We start from the raw sequence: 25467 nt of genomic DNA, 5'->3' as shown, positions 1-25467 counted from the left end.
TGAGTGCTGGGTATCAAACCTGTGTCCTCTGCAAGAACATGTGTTTTTATCTGAAGCCATCTCTCCAGGTGCCTCCCTGTTTTTGTGATACTGGGGATCAAACCCCAGGCTTTGAATGCGCTAGGTCATCCATCACTCTACTCCTGAACTATGGTTTTAGCCCCAACAATGAGACTTTTAAAGTAGAAAACAGCAATCAGAAGGCTCTTGGTTAGCTGAGTGTGATGCTCATGCCTGCAATCCCAGCCCTCTAGAAACTGAGGCAGGAAGGTTAGCTCTAGTTTGAGGGCAGCCCGGGTTATACGGTGAGGTCCAGATCAGTGTAGACTGCAGGATAATACTCTTTATAAACAAGCAAACAAACAAACAACAACAACAAAACAAAACCAGAAGGCCAGCATCGTGTGGACCATGGTCAGCAGTGCTTCCCAACTAGCACATACCAGTTCTTGGGGGTCATCCATGAGTTCTGTCAGTGTTCAGCAATCCTGTGCTTTCATTTTAACATTAATCTTAACAAAAATATTTGCAATCATAAGGATAATCATCACTGAGTAATATGATGTGATTCTGGTGTGTCCTGCCATCACTGTGGCCTATGAAGTAAAAGTAAAGGCCAGGGAAGTGAGCTGCGTGTCCTTCAGAGAGAAGTGTACACAAAGTTCAGGATTGGCCATGAGTGGAGGCTGACTTCATATTTACTGTTTAAAATGGCAGTGTGGTTTCCAATGATGAATTATTTCTTACACTTCGCTCTCTGTTCTCGTACAGATTACTTAACGGTTGCTATGCGTGCTCCACAGCCCTGCGTGCTCACAGTAACTATTCCGCAAGATGCCTGTCACCCACCCTCTCCCTATCAAATTGTACCCATTGCCCTTTAAGACCCAGCACAAATCAATCAGTGTTCTCTGTTCAATGAAGGCCATATGACCAGTGATTATCTCTGATTAGGTATTTGTTGGAAAAGAGATAAAAAAAAATATGTTGAATCACATCAGTTAACATTTGCAGTATATGCTGTATTATATAAGATTAATTTAATTTGTGATAATTTAAAACCAGGCCATAGTAATTCAAGGATGAGTCAGCAGGAGCTGACCAAAGGTCTATGTTCTTACGAGGACGTTAACACTAAAATAAGACCGAATTAAATAGCAAAAGTGTGGGCTTAATGAAGGAATTCTTGAAAGAACAATGTGGTTGCTGGATTATCTGTCACTTTCAACGGGGATTGGCACAGACAGCAGGGCAGCATTTGGACTGAGACTTTATCCTACCATCTGCCCAGAGCTGCCTGGACATTCTCTTGACTAAAACACAGCCAGGGGGGGCAGACCAAATGTTCCCTCTCAAGAGCAGTCTACCTCTTTATGCTGCTTGTTAGGTTACCATGAGATTAAAATATTAAAATGAAGTAATCTTCTAATACAGTCAGGGATCAACTGTACTAAACACCTGTTCCCCCAAAGCAAAATAAGAGGAGTTTCTGGGAAAGTTAGCAAAGTACACTTAGACCTACCAGACATAAGTCCTTACAATTCCAATAGCCAGCTACCCAAATGATAAACAAGCTTGTCATTTTTTAAGGAATGAAAGTTCTTATTATCTTTAATCTAGAATGTACTTTTAAATAAAAAGCATTTCCCTAAATCCATAAAATCCTAAGAGCATTACATGAGATTATACTTTAAAAAGACATATAAAATAATGTTTAGCTTATAGACTCTAAGATCTGAGTTAGTACATTGAAGTTTTAAGCCATTAAGACTGTGAAACTCGAGCTGACAAACCTCGAGATTCACCCTCGACTCAGTCGTGCCACTACTCCCATCTGTGGGTCGTCTCCCATAGGTGGGAGAGGCTAATCATGCAGAGAGAGTCTGACATAAGCAGTCCTCCCTGGTGTTATGAAGCTAGTTATCTAGCAGACGGATGAGAACAGCAAGGCAGTCGGATAGTAAGCGCTTTACTTTGAAGAACCACTGGCCGACTTTAAATGAGGCCCTGAGCCTTTGCTCAGGCCCAAGACGTGGCAAAGCTGCTGCTTGAGTGCTGTCTAGAAAAGTGAGATTCAGGACTTTAAAACTGTTTGTCTAAGGAACATAAGCTTAGTTTTCAAAAGTTAAAGCAATCGTAAGTTAGACAACAAAAAAATTCCATGTAGCTTCCCTCCGCTGGTCCTGGCTCCTGATACAAGCTCTTGTGACTCTCTTTCACCACCACTTCCCTGTAGATTGTAAGTCTGAAGTCTCTCATTTCAAATTATTCTGCTTCCATTGAGAATACGGATCCAGCTATCTTACACCATGCCCTCATCTCCTTCCTGCAGTCCATGGCTACACTCACACTTTCTTGTGTAGAGCCAATCGATTTCTTTCCTTTTTCCAACTGTGTTGTAATTCACATTTGTATACAGTGCAGTGTCAAAACCTAGGTCTGCTTAACTCAACTGACATCAGTGAAACACTTTGAGTGCCACTGTAGACAACTATATTCTCTGATATTTTATTTTATATAAGCTTTCCTGATACGTATTTTATAGTTTTTCCTCAATTTTTGAGGTTAACTTAAATTTTGACAAAATACCTGGGTAACACGTGGTAGCTCACGATCATCTCTAACTCCAGTTCTAGGATGCCCTCTTCTAAGTGCCTATGGAGACAGGCACCAGGCACACCAAAGGCACAGTGCACATATGTAGTCAAAACACTCATATGCATAGAACAAACAATTCTTCATGTTTTGAGACAGTATCTCACCTGATAGCTGTTTGCTTTTTTTGTTTGTTTTTAAAACAAGATCTCATTCTGTAACTAAGACTGGACTTGAACTCTTGATCCTTCTGCCTCTGCCTCCCAAATGCTGAGATGATAGGCCTTGTGTCCATGCTGGCTCAGATTAAACAATGATCATCAATGAAAGCTATGCTTAACCAATAGTCAACTAAAACATAAGCTCTAAGATGTTTATAGTTCAGGCATAATATTTTCAATAAAACTAAACTAAGCTCACGAGGTTCTACTCTTCTGGAGGATTTATCTAGTTCATGGTTGATGGAGAGGGAGAACACTGTAGTCACTGGTAAGGAGCCCGTGCTCCTGTAGACAACCCCTTATGCTATGCTCCTGACCAACCCCACTGAAACTCATTAGGCTACTCACACACACAAATAACTAAAGATATGAGAGGAGAAGGGAGCTAGCTGGGAAGAGGACACTGGATCAGTGGGAGTGAGACTCAGAGAGGATATCAGAAGGGGACAGTATCAAATATATTGTGTATATGCACAAACATGTCACAATGAAAATCGCAGTTAATGTGTTAACAACAAACATATTGAGTACTCTAGGTATTGTGGTGCACACCTTCAATTACACCACTAGGGAGGCAGCAGCATGTGGGTCTCTGTAACTTAGAGGCCAGCCAGAGGTCTACCAAGTGAGTTCTAGCACAGTAAGGGCTACATGGTGAGACCGTGCCTCAAAATACAAAAGAAAAAGAGAGTGGCAACGATACTTTGTTAGATCTTAAAGGGACTTGAAAGTGGGAAATGCTACCATGGTGGTGCATGCTTTACTCCTAGCAAAGGAGGGGATCTGTGGGGATCTGTGTGTTCAAGGCCAGCTTTGTCTACAAAGCATATGGCGTCTGGAGTTACATGTTCACCACAGTGAATCAGCTTTGCTGGTTATAACTGTGGTTCTTCACTACAAGTTTCTGAGGCATCTCGAGCTTTAGACTAGGTTCACAACTGTATAACTGCTTCTCCCAGGCCTTCATATTAGTACCAGGGCTTGCTCACACTACCTGACCCCTGATGTGCTTGCAGGCTTGGATTAGGGCCTATAACACTGGCTCTTAAATGGTCAGCCTGTAGACTTGGGCTGAGGCTACCTTACAGGCTACAAGACTCTGGGCCTTCTTAGCACCCATGACCAACCAAGCATCCATAACTAACACATTCTATTAGTTCTGTTTCTTCAGAGAACTTTTTTTTATTTTTGCCTTTTAAGACAGGGTTTCTCTGTGTAGACCTGTCTGTCCTATAACTCTCTCTGTAGACCGGGCTAGCCTCAAACTAAGATCCACCTGCCTCTACTTCCTGAGTGCTGGGATTAAAGGTGTGTGCTGTCACTGCCCAGCTCTGAGAACGCTTAACATACTACAGTAACATGTTTTTCCTGTAAAATTGTTTACATTTGAAGAAATTTGGTCCAGAGGATGAAGATCCACTGTGTTTGACAAGGACTCATTTACCTCACATCCTTGACTTCACTACAGAAGCAGGACCAGACTTCTGTTGTTACATTTATTTGTGTGCATCTGCATCTGCATGCATGTACATATGCCGGTGTACATGTGTGTGGAGATCAGTGGACAGTTTATAGAGATCAGTTCTCTTCCACTATGAGGGTTCAGGTGACCAAGCTCGGGTTATCAGGCGGAACAAAGTGTCCTTAACTGTTGAGCCAGCTCTGCAGCCTCAGAACCTCCATCTGAAGTTGTGATTTATGTGTAACCTTCCAACTGGAAACTCTAATAACGAAAACATTAAGTTCCTCTTTTCCTCCCCCTCTTCCTCCTGCCCTCCTTCTCCTCCTCTTCCTTTTTTCTTTTCTTTTTTTTTTCCAAGAGAAAAGCAGAACCCAGAGATTCAATGGCATGAAAAGTCAAGAAGATGTAAGAAACAATGGGGGTGGGGGCTGGAGAGATGGCTCAGTGGTTAAGAGCACTGATTGCTCTTCCTGAGTTCAATTCCCAGCAACCACATGGTGGCTCACAACCATCTGTAATAGGATGTTCTCTTCTGTAGTGTCCGAAGACAACTACAGTGTGCTCACACATACATAAAATAAATAAGACAACTACAGTGTGCTCACACACATATAAAATAAATAAGACAACTACAGTGTGCTCACATACATATAAAATAAATAAGACAACTACAGTGTGCTCACACACATAAAATAAATAAGACAACTACAGTGTGCTCACACACACATAAAATAAATAAGACAACTACAGTGTGCTCACATACATATAAAATAAATAAGACAAGTACAGTATGCTCACACATACATATAAAATAAATAAGACAACTACAGTGTGCTCACACACACATAAAATAAATAAGACAACTACAGTATGCTCACATACATATAAAATAAATAAGACAACTACAGTATGCTCACACATATATAAAATAAATAAGACAACTACAGTGTGCTCACACATACATAAAATAGATAAGACAACTACAGTGTGCTCACATATACATAAAATAAATAAGACAACTACAGTGTGCTCACACATACATAAAATAAATAAGACAACTACAGTGTGCTCACACATACATAAAATAAATAAGACAACTACAGTGTGCTCACACATATATAAAATAAATAAAGACAACTACAGTATGCTCACACATATATAAAATAAATAAAGACAACTACAGTGTGCTCACATACATATAAAATAAATAAGACAACTACAGTGTGCTCACATATACATAAAATAAATAAGACAACTACAGTGTGCTCACACATACATAAAATAAATAAGACAACTACAGTGTGCTCACATACATATAAAATAAATAAGACAAGTACAGTATGCTCACACATACATATAAAATAAATAAGAACAACTACAGTGTGCTCACACACATAAAATAAATAAGACAACTACAGTATGCTCACATACATATAAAATAAATAAGACAACTACAGTATGCTCACACATATATAAAATAAATAAGACAACTACAGTGTGCTCACACGTACATAAAATAGATAAGACAACTACAGTGTGCTCACACGTACATAAAATAGATAAGACAACTACAGTGTGCTCACATATACATAAAATAAATAAGACAACTACAGTGTGCTCACACATACATAAAATAAATAAGACAACTACAGTGTGCTCACACATACATAAAATAAATAAGACAACTACAGTGTGCTCACACATATATAAAATAAATAAAGACAACTACAGTATGCTCACACATATATAAAATAAATAAAGACAACTACAGTGTGCTCACATACATATAAAATAAATAAGACAACTACAGTGTGCTCACACATACATAAAATAAATAAGACAACTACAGTATGCTCACATACATATAAAATAAATAAGACAACTACAGTGTGCTCACATACATATAAAATAAATAAGTCTTAAAAAAAAAACAATTGGGGGAGAGGGAAGTTGGGGCAAAATGAGCAAAGCTTAGGAGCACCGAGAAAGCAAAGCTGCAGCAGGAGAGAAATAGAGGAAGGGCGCTCGCTTTCTGCCAGGGCACAGCTACCATAGCTCACCGATGGCCTCACACTCCTCAGACCCTGGGCTGGCTGAGGTGGGATGCTTTAGTGTTGGTGCACGATGCGGGGCATTGGGGAAAACTGACTTAACACTTAGTGCCATGTATAGAAGAGCGGACTCTTACCATGTCAAGTCTAGTCTGATGCTTACCTCAGTGTTATGACATACATCTAAAGCTCACTTTTTCATCCTCTGGGCCAAATTTCTTCAAATGTAAACAATTTTACAGGAAAAACATGTTACTGTAGTATGTTAAGCGTTCTCAGAGCTGGGCAGTGACAGCACACACCTTTAATCCCAGCACTCAGGAAGTAGAGGCAGGTGGATCTTAGTTTGAGGCTAGCCTGGTCTACAGAGAGAGTTATAGGACAGACAGGTCTACACAGAGAAACCCTGTCTTAAAAGGCAAAAAAAAAAAAAAAAGAAGAAGTTCTCTGAAGAAACAGAACCAGTAGAATATGTTAGGTATGGATGCTCGGTTGGTCATGGATCCCTTTGCAGAGGAAAATGTCAGAACATGGAAACATAGACTATCATTTGAGGATGTCAATATCCCTGATTACCAAATGATATACTTCTCAACACAAACTTACTAATTTTTTTACAATAATCAGAATATAATAATAAAACTTTTGCTGCAATTGTCAAATAATCATTAAACCCAAGCTTCTAGTTTTGTGGGTGTTTTTTTTAATTGACTGTTTTACATTGAAGGACATATGCATATTGTAAAAAGAACCTCAGTAGTTCAATTAGAAATAAGTCTCTCTGCTGAATGCCATCTGTACGGTACTTCCTGTGCTGCCTGTCAATCAAACTACTAAACAATGTTTTATTACATTGTTTTTGGGATGCTTTCCAGTTTTAGAGATGTTACTATGAAGAATATGCATTATAATTTATGAAACATGGTACATAATTCCTTCCTTTTTGTATGGTTTTAAAACTAGAGAATCACTCCAAATCTGCTGTTATGCATACTGGCTGCAGGGAGACGTGAAGGAAGAAAAGGAACTCCTCATGCAGATCTTTGGAGAAGAGCAAGCAGCCTGCACATGCTTGGCACATACAGTAAGAACAAGAAAAGCTCAGGGCGGAAGCGAAAGCACCAGGTGATGAGGTCACAGGGAAGAACCCGGGCAAACGCTGTAGAGCTTCCAGCTCTTTGATGAGACATCACATCACTTCAGCTACAGGCTGATATAATCTAGATTTCAAAAGGATTACTCTGGATATTAGATTGGAAATGCATGCTAGAGGAATGTCTTAGTCACTGTTTTACTGCTATGAAAGGGATACTATGCCAAGGCAACTCTAATAAAACAAATCATTTCATCTTGCTTGCAGGTTCAGAGGGTTAAGCTATTGCATTATCATGGTGGAGAGCAGACAGGCAGGGTACTGGAGCAGTGGCTGAGAGCTTTGCATTCCAATCCACAGGCAGAGAGTGAGAGAGACTCTGGGCTTCCTGTACCACCAGTGACACACCTGGCTCCTCCAACAGAGCCACACCTCCTAATCCTTTCCAGCAGTTCACCAACTGGGGACCAAGCATGCAAATATACGAGCCTATTGGGGTGGGTACATACTCATCATTCAAACCACCACAAGGGACCAAGGTGAAAACAGAAAAGCCAGTAAGAACTGCAGATAGTCATTCAGAGGCCAGAGGTGATGGTGGCTACTGCCGGAGGGAAAGACACAGCCAGACCAAAGATTCCCTGACTACATAGATAGGAGGTGTGGAAGAAAGAAAAGAAAGAAAGAAAGAAAGAAAGAAAGAAAGAAAGGAGGGAGGGAGGGAGGGAAGGAGGAAGGAATGAGTCATGACTCCAAGACTTCTTTTATTTCTATCTCACGTGTGTGTGTGTGTGTGTGTGTGTGTGTGTGTGTGTGTGTGTGTGTTCCCATTATGTGGCACAAGTGTAAGGATGCATGTGTGTATATGTGGAGGCCTGAGGTTAATGTCAAGGTCTCCCTCGATCACTCTCCAATTCCTTCAGTAAGGTGGGATCTTTACGGAACCCAGAGAGCAATGACATTGTAAATCAGGCCAGCCAGCTTGCTCTGGGACTCCATCTCCCTCTCCCATATGCTGGAATTATACATGGGCTTTTACCTGGCTTTTACCCATATGCTGTGGATCTCAATTCTACTCCTAAAGCTAGAACGGCAAATGCTTTAACTACTGAGTCATCTCCCCAGCATCGCTGAGACTTCTTATCTGACAGGCAGGGACAGTGGACATGTGGGTGTTGTTAGGGAAAGTGCTACAGTTCAGTGGTAGAGATCACTGTTGATGCAGTAGTGCAGCTACCTGGGTGTCAGATATAAAATAATCCAAAATTAATACCTTCTATTTCTCTAGAACTGGATACCCAAGTAAAGCAGCTTGATCACAGAGGTTTTAAGGAATACTGACTCTTCAAACTGGACCATGTATTCATGTCCCCATAACTGCATTGGTTTTATCCCATCTCCGTGGGTTAGATTTATCCACTTAGTTGTATGTGTATGAGCACCTTCCTGAATGGTGTCCATGTGTACCACATGCATGAATGGTGCCTGCACAGGGCCCTCTGTTTTCTCCAGCTCCTCAGTGTCCTGTTGTAGGCGCGCTGACCGAGCAAGTGCACAGACTTCCACAGTGAGTTAATGGCTCAGAGCCATTATGCACCCATTTTCAATGTCCCCAGTCACAGGTTTGGACACTTTAGTCTTTTCATTGATCTCAGTTTGGTACTACACAGCAATGTTGGTGGTAAGTGTTTTCTTCCTCCCTCTCCCCCTCCCTTTCTCTCTCTTTCTTTCTCTCCCCTACTTTCAGACAGAGTCTCACGTAGGTCAAACTGCCTAGACATTATCTTAGCTGAAAGGGAATTTGTGATTCTCTTGCCTTTGCTTTCTCAGGAGCGAAGCACGGCACATGTCCATCACTAAGTTCAGCTAAACTTTCCCATACTATAATTTTTGCTTTTTGAGTTTTGTTCTGTTTTGGGCACTGATGAGAGTGAATGCAGGGCCTTTGTTTTGTTTTGTTTTAGGGAGATAAAAGCAGAAGGGAAAACCAAAATAATATATTAATCATAAATTTGTAAATATTATATTTAGCAATAAAATTACTAAATACAAGCTCTGTTTTTAAGTAATAGATTTTTTCCATAAAGAAAAATTCAAAAATCGCTGATTATATACATGTAATATTAATAATATTCCTTATACCAATGTAAGCTATGCATATATCATGCATTAGAACTACTGAGTCAGGCAGCTCTATTAAGAGTCACAGAAGGTTACAATTTTACTGTCAGTATGTAAGGTCAAAGCTACCATCTTTTTTAAATGATTCTTTTAAATTTAAATTATTTATTTTTCTGTGCATTGTTGTGTCTGTGTGAGTGTGTGGATCCCCTGGAACTGGAGTTGGACAGTCGTAAGCTGCTATGTGGTTGCTGGGAATTGAACCCGGGTCCTCTAGAAGAGCAGCTAGTGCTCTTAGCTGCTAAGCCATCTCTCCAGTGCACAAAGCTATCATCTTTGAATTGCGAAGCTTTTTGGCTTGAACTGGCCTATTAGTTTTGTTAACTAAAAAAGACCTAAAGCAAATAAGTCAAAAGGTTAACATTCATATGCTCTTGAATATGAGAATATTATATTGAATTGAATATTATAAATAAATAGTTTTTAATGTAATTTAATTTAATTTTAGAGACAGGGTCTCTCCATGAAGCCCTAACTGTCTGGAACTGGAAATGTAGACTAGGCTATGTAGATCACAAGCTATGTAGATCCACCTACCTCTGCCTCCTTAGTACTGTGATTAAAGGTGTGTGCTACCATGCCCAGCCTGCATATTTATCTTAAAGTATTAAGTATTTCTAAATTAGTTGCCCCTCAAAACAAAAGTAAAGCAAAACAAAAAACCCCCAAAATAACAAACAAAACAAAACAAAACAAAAAAACCCTAAAATTCCAAGCTCCCAAGTAAAATGCTTTCTTCAAAGAATCCAATGCTCTTATCAAGTCAGACATGCCAAGCAACGCCTGCAGCTAGAATGCATCAGTGGAGAGCGCTGGCAGGCCTGAGCGCTGTGCTCCATCTCCAGCAAAGCTTCAGCCTTCAGTGTTTCTCATGCCCATGTGCTTAAGGTGTAAGTTTTTCTCAAGATCTAAAAAAATTAAAATATAAGCTAATTCTGAATAAAGGCTCATCATTTCTCACTCAGTGTCCCATTTTGGACTAAAGCAGACATTTATTTATATTAAGTGTTGGGGTTACTTTTGATTTTACTCTTGTGAACATTTTATTCTACAATTAAAATTTAGTCATGTTGCAAGGTGTGTTGACATATGTATTTAATCCCAGCACTCCAGAGGGAGAAGCAAAAAACCCACATGACATAGTTTCCAAACACCTTTCCTTCTTTCTGGGTTTGGTTTCCTTATAATCTCTTCACATAACAAAAGAGAAATGGACCTAATTCCATCAGCATATATTACACACACACACACACACACACACACACACACACACACACACACACACACACAATTTTAAAAAACAAATTAAAGAAAGTTTACAGGTGCAACCCAGTTGAGTTATCCAGGAAGGTGTTCAGAAACATTATAATGAATTACTTTGAATTTACTCATTTCTATTCATATGTCTAGTTAACACCATGAGCATATTTATCCTTTGACGCTCACTCTTTTACTTAAGAGTGTCAGGCAACTGAATAATCACAGTGCCATGGAACACTGGCTTTAGAAATCTTCATCATCAGTGAAAATAACTACTTCAAATTAATTTTCATATTAAAAATTCAGTATAAGAATGATTTTTGCTTCCTATAAACATGAACCAGGCCAATACTTTCACTGTCTGGTTAAGTTAAATACTAAAGCTCTTCCTGTCCTGAGGCAGTTGTGGTGGACACACTGAGTTGTAACACTGACCTGTAGTGGACATGAGTGACTGTCGGTTTCCTGTACCCCAGGATCCAGGTCTGAATGTCTATTGGTTCAGCTTTGGGATAAGCTATGGTTGTGTCTATTATCCACTGGAGGCCTCTTGATTTGCATTCTGGAAGTAAAGACAAGGTGCCTTGAGTTGGGTGAGGAGTCTGTGGCTGAAGTACTGAGCTCGCCTCAGCAGCGGAAGCACTGATGTGCTTTGTTCTGAGAGAAGCCGGACTGCTTCAGCAGTGCTCTCAGCATAAACGAAAGCATCGTCCTATAAAGTAGACTACTGCAGAACACACGGTAGGACACGACTACTTGCTACACACGGCTCATTCAGATTTTCAGTATAATTATACACTAGAAAGGTATTATTATATATTATCACTCCTACACAAAGGAGCCTATGAAAAGCCAGAGAGGAAAGCACACATCATGAAAATGAAAAGCAGACTTCAAAACTAAACCAATAAATGTAAAAAAGTCATGATTTATCATATTAGTACTTGGGGGACATTAACAAATGCAGAAAAATGGAAGTAAAATAAATGTAGACAGACATTATTATTGATCACTGTTCTTATCTGGGGGAAAAAGCAAGAGTTACTCATGTATAACTTTCCTACCCTGCTCTTCAGAAGGAATGATCAGTGGCCACCACTGTGAGGAGATGGGAAAGTTGTTTAGTTTGCTTCTTCACACACAGTCTTTGTTTCCATCAATGAGTACAAAGCAGAACAAGAAAGGAGGGGGTTCTCACAGAGAACATTGGTTTTTCAGAAAGTGTGTTAAAGTGGAATTGCCTGTTCCACACATGAAGTGCCTAGAACCATTTTCCAGCCTGAGTCTAAATTATATTAGGAGCCAATAATATATTACTTTTCCTTGTTAGAAATTAAAACAAGCTTTAAATTCCTTACAAGATTTGGAACAACACCCTGTCAGGCAGTTTTCTCCGACTCAGTGCCTCAGGCCTGCAGCTCCAGCACCCAGAGGATGGTGGCCGGAAGACAGGAGGGTAAGTGGGTCAAGGTGCTTGTATTAGTTACATGACTTTGCCTCAAAACCCAAACTAAACTGAAGCAAAAGCAGTCAAACGAACTACTGGACAGAGAGGAAGGTAGAAGGAGATGTTACAGCCAATGTGGTGAAAATGTGGAATATGGATGGCAGCTCACGGATGGACAGATGGTCTAAGTTCTCTGAACTCTACATTTAGAAATTCTCATGATGACAGCAAGCGTAAGACGCCCAGCTGAGTTCAGTTCAGGATGCACTGCCACTCAGAAGACCCTGAGACGTCTAAAGGTAACCAGGCAGAATCTAATTCTGATAAGCACCTAGAGTACACATTAAAAACACAAAGGCAGGGCTTATGTTTACCAAGGATAAGTACTAATGGCTATGAAAACCAAAGAAAACAATGGAATATACCAAAACAGAAGAAACAGTACAATACTTTTCAAGTATTCTGATAACTTAAGATTTAAATATATTAACTAAGGATAAATACTAAACTTTCTTATAAATAGAACCTGTGCCACCTGAAAGAAGTCTCTTTTCTCATCAGTAGGCAACTGCTACCACAATTGTCCTTTGAGATCTAGAGCACCCTGGGCACTGCCTGGGCGGTCTGTGCGAGCAGCAGTCTTGTTAGCTGGACTAATCCTGTTTGGAAGACCTTTGCTTGCAGCTTTGGCCTGCCTGACATTGCACAATGTCTCTCCAACAGTGGAGCTGCTCTGAACTTTGCTTTTCTATTAAAAGACTCTTTCAATTTGCCTTTTAATAGATGATAAAAGATTAAGACAGCTGACTGCCAAGTGGCTACTTGAGAAGAACAAATGAAAGGGAAATGCAGAGCAATTCCACGGGCATCATTTCCACACATGCTCCGTACAGAATCTGAAAACGCTTCTGAGAGCAGCCACTTCAACATTTACCTAAATAATAGTAAAAGAATTTTAAAATGCTATCAAAGAAATGGGCCTCAGGAATCTCCTCGAGCTGTCCCTCAGAAAGCTTTTGTAGCAGAGGTGGCGTGGAGGAGGCTGCTTCTGTTCTTGCAGAAACAGCTTCAGACTCGCCTGCGCCTTGGGAGCCGCATCACTGAGTGCTGCTGGCTTTCCTGGCTGTTAAACAGTATGTGCTCATTATTCTAAAACTCTGGAGAACGAGCCACAGTGTTACAGCTCGTGGGACGACCTCTGCCAGCTGCTGGCATCTTCTGTCACTTGTTTCCTGCTGTCTGATGGGTTAGTCTGGAGCTCATGTTATTTCCACAAGACCTATATGTAATCTCTCCCCCACACACCCATAATATAGCGTATGTGCGTCGTTTGTGTGGCTCTGTTCTATGGACATATGGAAATTGCTTATCCATTCTCCCTCTGACTGGTTATTATAAGTAAACCCGTGACAAGTTTCATTACCTATATGCAGATTATGATTATTTTTGGCACAAAGCCTCATTTTGCAGCCCAGGCTGACCTAGAATTCACTACATATTCCAGACTGGCCTTAAAATCAAAGGCAACCAATCCTCTTCTTCCTCTTCTTCCTCCTCCTCCTCTTCTTCCTCCTCCTCCTCAGACACAGTACTAGAATTACTGGCACTAGCCATTGTGCCTGATGTAGATTGTTTCCATTTAATAATTATTTGTAGCAGGATGACTGAGTCATTTATTAATACTTTAAGAGTCTTAATAAATAATGCCAAATTACTTTAACTTTGTTGTCTATTAGAAGCAAGTAACCTTCTACGGTAACTTGCATTGTTAGTGGCAGAAATCACCCTAAGTAAGACCCAGGCAGGCAGGGAAGACATCTTTGACTACACACTTGTAGGTATGTTTAGTGCACCATTGTGAGTATAATTATTTTATTGTGAATATTGACTAGTTTAAAGAGAAATATGAAGAGATTATAACTTTATCCTCTCTTTAACTGTCGATTCTAATTGTTGAAAGCTATTTAAAAAGAACTGAGGCAGCCTTGGTGGTGTAAAACTTTAATCTCAGCACCCACAAGGCAGAGGCAGGCAGAAGTGTCTGGTTTGGGACCAGCTTGGTTTATATAGTTCCAGGACAGCCCAAGACTACATAAAGAGATCCTGCCTCAAAACCCCAAACCAACTGAACAAATAAAAAACAAAAACAAAAAGAGAATTAGAACTCTAAAGACATTTCATCCAAACCAGACAAGCAACGCTGAGGCGCCCTACCTAAGCCTCTGGCGTCTCCTCCCGCTGGGCTTCCATTTTCCTGCCGTGCTACAAGTGCCTTCAGAATAATGTTTGTTGCCCCAAACCTTGGCAAAGTGACATGTGTAAGAAATGGCAAGTTATTTTTCTTGGCAAATGCCTGGCTTGTTTCTCTCCTCTTCCTGAGGAAGCCCCCTTCAGGAAACAAAACAATCCATTTTCGATCTCTGCTCCTGTAATTATGTTCAAGGTGCTTCTTGAGAACCAGCAGCTGTTGGTCACGATAGGCTCTTCCCTGGAAGGCATACACACACAGTGAGGACAGTTGGAGATTAAATGCCCCAAGCTCAAACAGAAACAACAGCTTCAAAACTGGAATGCAATTATAGGCTAGAACAGTGGTTTCCCAAGTTATTTCTCTTTTTGAGTGCAGTGGAAAGGGGGAGGAGCTATTCAAACTTATACAAAGGAACTTCTTCCTGGAGGAAAAGTAACTCAGCAGTTTGGTGGCCACATAGTGGGCCAGTTACAGTCCCATCCCCAGAAACAGGGGAGTAAACAGGAGACCACATGGAGAAGTGCTGAATGTGGAGGGTAAACTCCAGGTAATGGGTTTTAGGAAGAGAAATATAAGAGGGATGAAAAGGATCGGAGTGAGCAAGCCATGCAGATGCCAGGAGGTGACAGTCGAGGGAAGACCTGCTAGAAAACACGAGGGAATAAGCCACACAAGATGAAAGGCAGAGTCTCCAACTGACAAGCGTCAAAAAAGATACAGGTCCAAGGAGGGAGGACCCTTGGCATGCTGGGGCCTGCAGTGGGAGCACACAACTTGAATCCCAGTATGGGCAGAGATAGGTGGATCTCTATGAGTTCAAGACTAGCTTGGTTTACCTAATAAGTTTCAAACCAGGACTGCACAGTAAGACAAACAAACAAACGAACAGCAGTGCTCTGGTCAATATGGAGGAGATGACGGTGGTAGGTGACAAAAACCAGAGGAGACCAGACAGAAAGGGCCTCAGGCATGGTGCTGTTTTACTGGATTTTTTTTTTGTTTTTTGTTTTTTTTTGTTGTTGTTGTTTTGAAATTAAAAAAAGTTGTGTGTGGGTGCAAGTGCACACAGTAGCCTGTGCTCCACTTATGTAGTCCACTGTGTGTGTATGTGTGTGTGTGTGTGTGTGTGTGTGTGTGTGGGTGCCAGTGCACACAGTATCTTTTGCTCCCCCTATGTAGTCCACTGTGTGTGTATGTGTGTGTGTGTGTGTGTGTGTGTGTGTGTGGGTGCAAGTGCACACAGTAGCCTGTGCTCCACTTATGTAGTCCACTGTGTGTGTGTGTGTGTGTGTGTGTGTGCAAGAACACACAGTAGCCTGTCTCCACTTATAGTCCACTGTGTGTGTGTGTGTGTGTGTGTGTGTGTGTGTGTGTGTGTGTGTGGGGGTGCAAGTGCACAGTAGCCTGTGCTCCATTATGTAGTCCACTATGTGTGTGTGTGTGTGTGTGTGTGTGTGTGTGTGGGTGCAAGTGCACACAGTAGCCTGTGCTCCACTTATGTAGTCCACTGTGTGTGTGTGTGTGTGTGTGTGGGTGTGTGGGTGCAGAACACACAGTAGCCTGTGCTCCACTTATGTAGTCCACTGTGTGTGTATGTGTGTGTGTGTGTGTGTGTGTGTGTGTGTGGGTGTGGGTGCAAGTGCACACAGTAGCCTGTGCTCCACTTATGTAGTCCACTGTGTGTGTGTGTGTGTGTGTGTGTGTGTGTGCAGAACACACAGTAGCCTGTCTCCACTTATGTAGTCCACTGTGTGTGTGTGTGTGTGTGTGTGTGTGTGTGTGTGTGTGTGTGTGTGTGTGGGTGTGTGTGTGTGTGTGTAGTAGCCTGTGCTCCACTTATGTAGTCCACTGTGTGTGTGTGTGTGTGTGTGTGCAAGTGCACACAGTAGCCTGTGCTCCACTTATGTAGTCCACTGTGTGTGTGTGTGTGTGTGTGTGTGCAAGAACACACAGTAGCCTGTGCTCCACTTATGTAGTCCACTCTGTGTGTGTGTGTGTGTGTGTGTGCAAGAACACACAGTAGTCTGTGCTCCACTTATGTAGTCCACTCTGTGTGTGTGTGTGTGTGTGTGTGTGTGTGGATGCAAGTGCACACAGTAGCCTGTCTCCACTTATGTAGTCCACTCTGTGTGTGTGTGTGTGTGTGTGTGCAGAACACACAGTAGCCTGTGCTCCACTTATGTAGTCCACTGTGTGTGTGTGTGTGTGTGCAAGAACACACAGTAGCCTGTGCTCCACTTATGTAGTCCACTCTGTGTGTGTGTGTGTGTGTGTGTGCAGGAACACACAGTAGCCTGTGCTCCACTTATGTAGTCCACTCTGTGTGTGTGTGTGTGTGTGTGTGTGTGTGCAAGAACACACAGTAGCCTGTGCTCCACTTATGTAGTCCACTCTGTGTGTGTGTGTGTGAGTGTGTGTGTGTGTGTGTGTGTGTGTGCAAGAACACACAGTAGCCTGTGCTCCACTTATGTAATCCACTTGCCTACAAATGATCAGGGAGGCAGAGGGTGTTAGATCTCCTGCAACTAGAGTCTTAGGTGTTGTGAGCTGTAAATCCCAGGTCCTGTAAGAGCAATAAGAATACGAACTGAACTATTTCTCCAGCTATCACAGGGCTGGCCTTAAATGCAAAATTGTTGGAAATTTTTGATCAAGGAAATGCCATAATACTACTTGTATCATAAGTAAGCCCAACTCTTATCTGTACAGCAGCCAAGGTTTACTGATTCTGTGATGAGGAAAACAAAAGACCAGCGAGGAAGGTCAGGGAGACACTGTCATAGCCAACAGAGGTCTGATGATGCTCAGCACGCATATGCACGAGGAACAGATGCATGCAGGGAAATCCCTGGAAGCAGACAGGACAAGGGCATGCACTGGATGTCAGTGACAAGAAAGGATGACGTGGAGGCTGAAAACAGCCACCAGACAAAGCTACTGGAAGGCCCCAGCCTTCAGCTGGCATCAGAAGCCTCTTTCCTGTCAGTGCCGGCTCTAAAGCCAGTCCCAAAGCCCCTTAAAGTACGTATGCTTCTCGTCTTCAGATTAAATGTATCACAAATAAAAACAAAACAAAACAAAACGCAGAGCTAGCTTACTGAATTAAGATTATGATTAAAAAGTACAACTTAGCCAGGTGTGGTGGTGACCTATACCTTTAATTCCAGCACTTAGGAGACAGAGGCAAGTGGCTCTTTCTGAGTGAGGCTAGCCTGGTTTACCAAGGGAGCTCCAGGATAGCCAGTGCTATTGTACAGAGAAACCCTGTCTTGAAAAAATGAACAAATTAAAGAAAAAACAAAAACAAAAACAAAAACTACCTTGTCCCCTTTCTTTATGAGAGAGGGTCTCACATATCCCAGGATGGCCTTGAATTTGCTCTGTAGAATGACCTTGAATTCCCTATCCTCCCACTTCTGCCTGAAGTACTAGGAACACAGTGGTGTACCCACACATTTGACTAAATTAGCATCTTTTCTAGACCATTCATTCTGAGGGGAAAATGTTGCTCTTTTAGGAATTAATTTCCAGTTACTCTGAAATAGCCTGTATGGATTCAAAACCCTTTCTCATTTTTACACTCCAGAGTACACTGAGAATTTTACTTCTTCTTGATGCTCATCATCAACATCAACTGTTACACTACCCTGCATTAGTCATTTCCTCAGCCTTTACCACGTAAGAGGATTAGCTAGCTTTCCCACTGGACCCTCCCTCCATAGCTGTGGATCTTTCTGTTGCTTGCTTCTGTGCTTTCTACTTACTTCTGGCTTATGTCTTAATTTGTGGTTCCTCAGAACAAGATTCATTTAATCTCAGGTATTCATTAAGAGCTTCTGTGCACAGGACCATACAAACAAGATTAAAGTTGTTAAAAACATGAACATCAAGTAACCATGGCACTGCCATCCACAGATGTGCTTACATTTGGTATTCCCATGCTTTGCAAGAAGTGTGTGATACTCAGTGGATGTGAAAATGCTGCCGAGCAGTGCGACTGGGGAAGAAGTTACCATGCTCTCGCCTATGAGAGTCTATTCCTTGAGCTTACAGCCCTCCCCAACTCATCTCCAGTCATCTGATCCATATACCAAATATGATATCCTCCTCAACGTTTTTCTGGATCTACAGAAATCAGATGTACTCATTTGTGTTTCTATAAAGTCCCTCATCATTTCCTATGATGATGATGATGATGATGATGATGATGATGATGATGATTATATTTACTTATTATAACCTCCCTACTGGTAACTAAGATATCTTCTTACCACATAACAAGGGGCTTCAAATAGTAGAGACAGTAGAAGTCAGACAGTGCTCCTGGTAAAATGCTGCTGAAGGCAGCAGGCACTGTTCTGAGAGCTCTACAAGTTTAACCTCATGTGATTCCCACACTTTCTGAGGAAGGCCACCTACTGTTCTCATGTGAAAGTGAGGAAAATGAGCATTTATTCTGCCCAATCCACTCAGCTAAAGATTTGAAGAGCAGGAGTGTGGCAGGTGCTTGATCACGTATATTTCAAGTGAGATTAAAATAAATGTTTACAGAACGAAGATTCAAAAGAGGAGCCAAGACCTGAGAACAGGGTCTACTCAGCCCAAATAGTTGGTCATACCACTTTTTCATAATCTACATAATCAATCACTTTAAATGTCTGAACACTGAAAAACAATGTTCGTCACTTACCTGTCTTATAAAGAAGTCTCCATGAATAAGGGAAACAATTCCAAAGTTTGTATACTTGAAAATATGATCCATCAGCCACATCATCTGAGCAACAACCTGAAGTATTTAAAGGCAGATGTGGTTAATTCAGTGTTGGGAACAAGAAACGTGCTCCACTGCTGCAGGGTATTTGATCACACTGTGAACCCTAAGACTGTGTGATTTTCTGATAAAAGCTGTTTCTAGTTGTGGTGTGGCTCAGCACGAACATCCACCTTTAACTCCTCGGCTAAAATGTAAACACACTTTTAGTACACACCTTTATGCCCAAACAATGAAGGTAAAGTTAGTTTGCAGAAGGAAGCAGCAATGTTTGAAAATAACATATAGTTCAGTGGCAGAAAAAGTGAAGAATCGAAGAAAGACTTGATAGAATAGGTGTCTCAGTTTGGATTTTACTGCTGTGAAGAGACACCATGACCAAGGCAACCCTTATAAAGGACAACAGTTAATTGGGTTACAGGTACAAGATTCAACCCATTATCATCAAGGCAGAAAACATGGCAGCATCCATGGAGTGCTGGAGGAGCTGAGAGTTTTACATCTTGTTATGAAAGCAAACAGGAGAAGACTGTTGTCTTCCAGGCAGCTAGGAGGGTCTCAAAGCCCACCCCCACAGTGACACACTTACTCCAACAAGGGCACACCTCCTAAGAGTGCCATTCCCTGGGTCAGCCATACTCAGACCACCATAATAGGATATATCCACTTCTCACGAGGAGAAAGGGAAGCTGTTCAAGGGGCAATGCAGAGGAGGAGGAGGAGGTAGTCTTACAGAAAGACATGTTGCAGAGAGAGACAAAGGTAGACACTGGTAAAGACAAATAACAAGAAGGAGTCAGAAGATTAGAGCAGATTGCCAAAGTTAGTACAAGGTCAAGCAGAGCAATTCGGTCAGAAGCTGAGAGAGAAGCCAGATTCAATCAGTCAGTTTGGAGCAGAGTTTGAGCCATAACAGCTGAGTTGAACCAGCCAGCCAAAGTTTACAAAGAGCTAGGAAGGATGAGCTTTTTCAGCAGTAAGTCTCTACGTCTAAAAACATTCTAGGCCCAGACAAGACTGTATGGAGGCTAGAAGCTTCCGGGATTAGCCCTAGGTTAGCAGACTGAAGCAGTAAGCCTCAGATAAGACTATTACAACAGAATAAAAAATATTTCTACACTACACTCTAGACAAGTATCCACAATCATCCAAGTTTCCCTCTCCCCTCCCCACCAGGCGGGGCTTGTGACAGAGTTTCCCTATGTAATAGTCCTGGTTGTCCTGGAACTCACTTTTTAGGTCAGGCTGGCCTCCAACTCAGAGATAAGCCTGTCACTGCCTCCTCAGTGCTGGAGAATTAAAGGCAAGCACCATCATGCATAGCTCATCTATACAGACTTTGAATTAGTGACTAAATACATTTTTTAAAGATTTATTCATTTATTATATATAAGTACACTGTAGCTGTCTTCAGACACACCAGAAGAGGGCATCGGATCTCTTTACAGATGGTTGTGAGCCACCATGTGGTTGCTGGGAATTGAACTCAGGACCTCTGGAAGAGCAGTCGGGTACTCTTAACCGCTGAGCCATCTCTTCAGTCCTAAATACATTTTTTAATTTATTTTTTATTCTTTTGAGAATTCCATCTGAATACTGAATTTACATAATTACCCATCCTACTCCTTCCAATGACCTCTTCCTTAGTTATTGTTGTTATATATACACATATGCATAGATAGATCCAGCTAAGTCCATTTAGTGTCAGAAATATTTTAAATCTAACGTCGTTTCTACAAATTCAGCAGTTACTAATAGGTTTTACATAGAAAATTCTAAGTCTTGATTCCTAGCTTTAGAACCCTAAGTCTATAAGTATATAGAAAAGAATGAAGCTGAATCAGCTTGTTAAATTTGGACTCAAGGATTACTTCCTTAATTGCAAGTGGCCATGGGGAGGGGTAAGAGTCTATAGGCCAGGAAGACTAGGGGAAGGGGCTTCTGTCTATGTGGCTACCAGGAAGACCTCATCCCTACTTGATAGAGGCTTGTTAGAAGTGGCTTATTTGGGAAGGAGCCACAACCCTTTAAGTAACCCCCTCTACCTATGTTCTATAAGGATGCCCCCAAACTCATTGGCTCCCCAGAATGAACTTTTGTGGAGTCATGCCTGTTTGTCACTGAGACCTTATGGGAAGGGGTAAATATTACTTATATCTCTCCTGGAAAGGAATTTTTGCAGATTTCAAATACTTTTCTTCTATCTAAAGGAGGTCTCTGGCAATTCTTATAACTTGTAAAACTACAATGGATTAATAAAACAAAATCATTAAAATATTTATAAAATAATGTATTACAATGACATACTCTGTTATTAACACAACTTGTTAGTTTGCACAAGTGCATACTCTCTGCTAGTGTTATATTTAAGATGCCTTAGTCTTTAGTCACAAAGAAAACCCCATTACCCATTGCTGACAAGTTAATTCTCGTATGGAGAAGACTTTGTTTGCAGCAAATTTAAAATTTTAAATTAAATATAAACAGTATCTAATTAATGAACTGCTTAATTGTTCTTTCCTGCTGAGGAAATAAGCATTCCTAGCACTAAACCGTAACTGAAACGAAAGCTACAGTCTTGATTAAGAATGTAATGAACTCTACCCTGGACCTCTAAGAAAAGGGCAGAAAGAAATAATTCCAAGTATTAAATTGTGTGAACTTACATATAAAGAAAAGACTAGGCAGTGACACTCACCATCTGCTTTTATAAAGGCAATGTGAAAGTCCAAAAAACACAGCTCCTCCCTTAATTTTTCAGGGAAACAACCATCATCTTTAGTAGACTGGACTGCTTTTATGTAGATGTAAAAGTACATCCATATAAAAGAATCGAGACTGCGGCCATGGCTTACTTGCCATGTGTTTCTGTCAGGATTTCTATTGCTGCCACGAAACACCATGACCAAAGTAAATCGGGGAAGAAAGGGTTTCTCTGCCTCCCACTTCTATATTGTTTTTTATTATTGAAGGAAGTCAGGACAGAAACTCAAACAGGGCAGGATCCTGGAGGCAGGAGCTGATATAGAAGCCATGGAGGGTGCTGCTTACTGGTTTGCTCTTCAAGGCTTGCTCAGCCTGCTTTCTTATAGAGTCCAGGACCACAGCCCAGGAATAATACCACCCACGAAGGTTCCCACTGATCACTAATTGAAAAAATGCCTTACAGCTGGATCTCATGGAGATATTTCCTCAACTGAAGCTCCTTCCTCTCTGATGGCTCTAGCCTGTGTCCATTTGACACACAAACCAGCCAGAACACTGTACGTGGTAGTTTGAATAAGAATGGCCCCTGCCCCTAAAGGTTCATGTATCTGAGTGCTTAGTCACCTGAAAGTGATTAGGGAAAGGATTACAAGGAGTAGGAGGTGTGGCCTTGTAGAAGGAAGTGCCACTGGGGCTGTGCTTTGAGGATTCAAAAGCTCATGCGGGGGCCAGGTTTGCTTTCTCTGCTTGTGTATGGTTCAGGATGTAGCTTTCAGCTACTGCTCCAGTGCCTGCCCACACGCCACCATGCTTCCCACCATGATAACGGACTAAAGCTCTGAAATGTAAGCCAGTCCCCAATTACATGTTTTCTCTCTCAATGTTGCCCTGGTCACGGTGTCTACACAGCAACAGTGACTAAGATGCCATGCAAGCATGAGGACTTGAGTTTGATTCTCAGCACTCGTGTAAAAGCCAAGTGCGGAGGCTTAGGTTATAATCCCAGCATAGGGAGGTTCAGAGAAGAGGACCCCAGGGCCTTGGAACACAAGCATATTCTATATGATCATGTGCGCCATCGAGACTCTAGACCACTTAAGCACATTGCATTCTTATAAACTGTTATAAGTGTAATTACCATTATTAGACTAAAGAATGTTGGCTAATTGCTTTTACAGAAAGCCAAATAGGATTTTTTTTAACTACCCACACAATTTTAACATTATGAATTTAAGGAAAACAATATGTTTTATTGTAAGAGGAAATGCATCTACACAGTAGTATTTTTTCCCTTAGATGATTTGAGATTCTGATTATAAGGAAGGATTAAATTTATCTTACATTCCAGCAAGATTATACCGCTGTTTTTCAGAGAGGAAAAACAGATTATGCAATAACTAAAAATAGTTTCTTTTAATTTTACCTTATTTTCTGACTTTACCTGGTGATTCAAAATTCTTTAAACCTAATAAAAACCTCACACTGATTCTTACCTCAGGTTTTGCACAAATCATTTGACTAGAGGTGGCCTAACTAAATCCTCCCTAACCTTAAAGGGCAAGTATATGTGTTCTCTCTTCTGAAAGTTGCCATTGTCCACCAAGTCCATGGTGAGCTCACCCTCAAATAGGCTTTTCATTTTGAATTTATATACTGTACTGATCTCGTCTCTCACCTGATAACAACAGCTGGAGAGAGAGAGAGAGAGAGAGAGAGAGAGAGAGAGAGAGAGAGAGAGAGAGAGAGAGATGGAGTCATTATTTCTTTATTGTTGTTGTTTTGTTTTAAGAGATAGGGTCCCTCTACACAGCCTTACACTCACTCTGTAGACCAGCAGGCTGGCTTCAAACTCAGAGATTTATCTGCTTCTGCCTACCTTGTACTGGGACTAAGGCGTGCACCCCCACATCCAGTGAGTCTTTAGTTCTTAGTCACTAATGACTTAAGCAATCTATGAACATCCATTGTTTTGTTTACTTACTATAGGTCCCAATAATTTGTAAACTATTAACTTAGTTCTCTAGGAACATAATTTCCTTACCTTCTCAGGTAGTAATTCCTTGAATGATAAATACAAACATTTTAAATCTATTTGATTTATTTTTTTAATTATCAATATGATACAAAATCAACTGTTCAAACACTGGCTTGTCAATTCTTGGATATTCAATATTCTAGCAATTTATCTTTTAAAGTCTTTAAATTCCCTTCTGGGGGGTGACCAAGAATTTATGAAATCTATACTGATGCTATGAGAACAGTGAGATACTCTAATCAATGCTTAAGTCCATCCCTGCAGGATATCCACCCAAGGCACCAAAGATGCTTACCGGTCCTTTGTCCTGCAGGCACATCATCAGTGTACACACATCTCCAGTTGCCTGGTGGTTCACCAACATCACTGCTTCATCTTTAGCAATTGCTTTAATATCTTCCCCCCATTCCATCACTGTAAGAATAAAACATTTCAAATTTGTCATTTAAAGATGTTTCTGTGGCTAGAAACCTTTTATTAGAAAAAATAGTAGACATTAGGGATGTCTCCTTGCTAACACTTTTAAAAGTTTGGCACTAGGTTCCTATAAAAGTCACAATGTTGACAACAGTCCCAACATATCCATTAAAATATAAAATGATCATATTTTTTTAATTTATCCTACATTGTACAAATAATTTAAAATATAGGTATAGAAGATGTTTATTACAACTTAAATGTTTACCAACAGGAAAATAGATAAGAAAATTATGATATAAAGAAATCATGGGAAAGAATAAATCCCCCTAAACTATTGTACCAACTGCAATTTTGGTATATACATTTTAGTTATTTTGTTAAGGTCTCTCACTCAGAACCTACATACTGACGGCAAATGACAGAAACTAAAACATATGACTCTATGGCTGCTCATGGAAACAATAAATCTTCCACACCTTTTTCTGGCCTTCCTTGTCTGACAGATAATAAGATACTTCAGAAGAAGTCTTGGCACACATCTAGAGAAGGAATGCTGTACAGTCAGGCCTCATGGGGTTTTACCACACATCCTGTTAACCTCTGGTGTAATAAAGTGTCTCTTTACAGTCGCAGGAGGATCTGGCTCTGAGAGCTGGACGTGGGAATCCTAGAGGGCTCTCTGCTCTTCCCCAGGACTGCCTGTGTGTGTCTTGTCCCATCTGCATCCTTTGCAGTATCTGCTATGATGCACCATCCTGAGCTCTGTGAGCCACTTGAGCAAATTAACTGACCCTGAGAAGAGAGCTGTGGGACCCTAACTTAGAGCAACCAGTCAGAAACACAGGTTACAAACACCTGTGACTGGCATCTCAGGGGCAGGCAATCTTGGAGATTAGCTGATTTCTTGACCTGAGGCAATGCCAAGTAAATGGCACTGGAATTTAGGGAACATCCAGCTGTCTTCTGTCGAGGAA

At 41.1% G+C, this 25467-nt stretch overlaps 1 protein-coding gene across 4 annotated transcripts in view; it reads right to left on the bottom strand.

Annotated features, from left to right (window-relative positions):
- Lpgat1 (lysophosphatidylglycerol acyltransferase 1) overlaps positions 1 to 25467 on the bottom strand; it is a 66368-nt gene that overhangs the window by 4245 nt on the left and 36656 nt on the right. For all 4 annotated transcript variants that reach the window (XM_032914715.1, XM_032914712.1, XM_032914713.1 and 1 more), the window contains exons 3-6: positions 24369 to 24487; positions 19252 to 19347; positions 14525 to 14798; positions 11299 to 11425 (exon numbers count right to left, since the gene is read on the bottom strand). In XM_032914715.1, the coding sequence (XP_032770606.1) occupies positions 11299 to 11425; positions 14525 to 14798; positions 19252 to 19347; positions 24369 to 24487 (616 nt within the window). The remainder of the gene's footprint in view (positions 1 to 11298; positions 11426 to 14524; positions 14799 to 19251; positions 19348 to 24368; positions 24488 to 25467) is intronic.

Source organism: Rattus rattus, chromosome 10 (genome assembly GCF_011064425.1).
Source record: "Rattus rattus isolate New Zealand chromosome 10, Rrattus_CSIRO_v1, whole genome shotgun sequence".
NCBI classification, from domain to species: Eukaryota; Metazoa; Chordata; class Mammalia; order Rodentia; family Muridae; genus Rattus; species Rattus rattus.
This window is presented reverse-complemented; position numbering and strand designations above follow the sequence as displayed.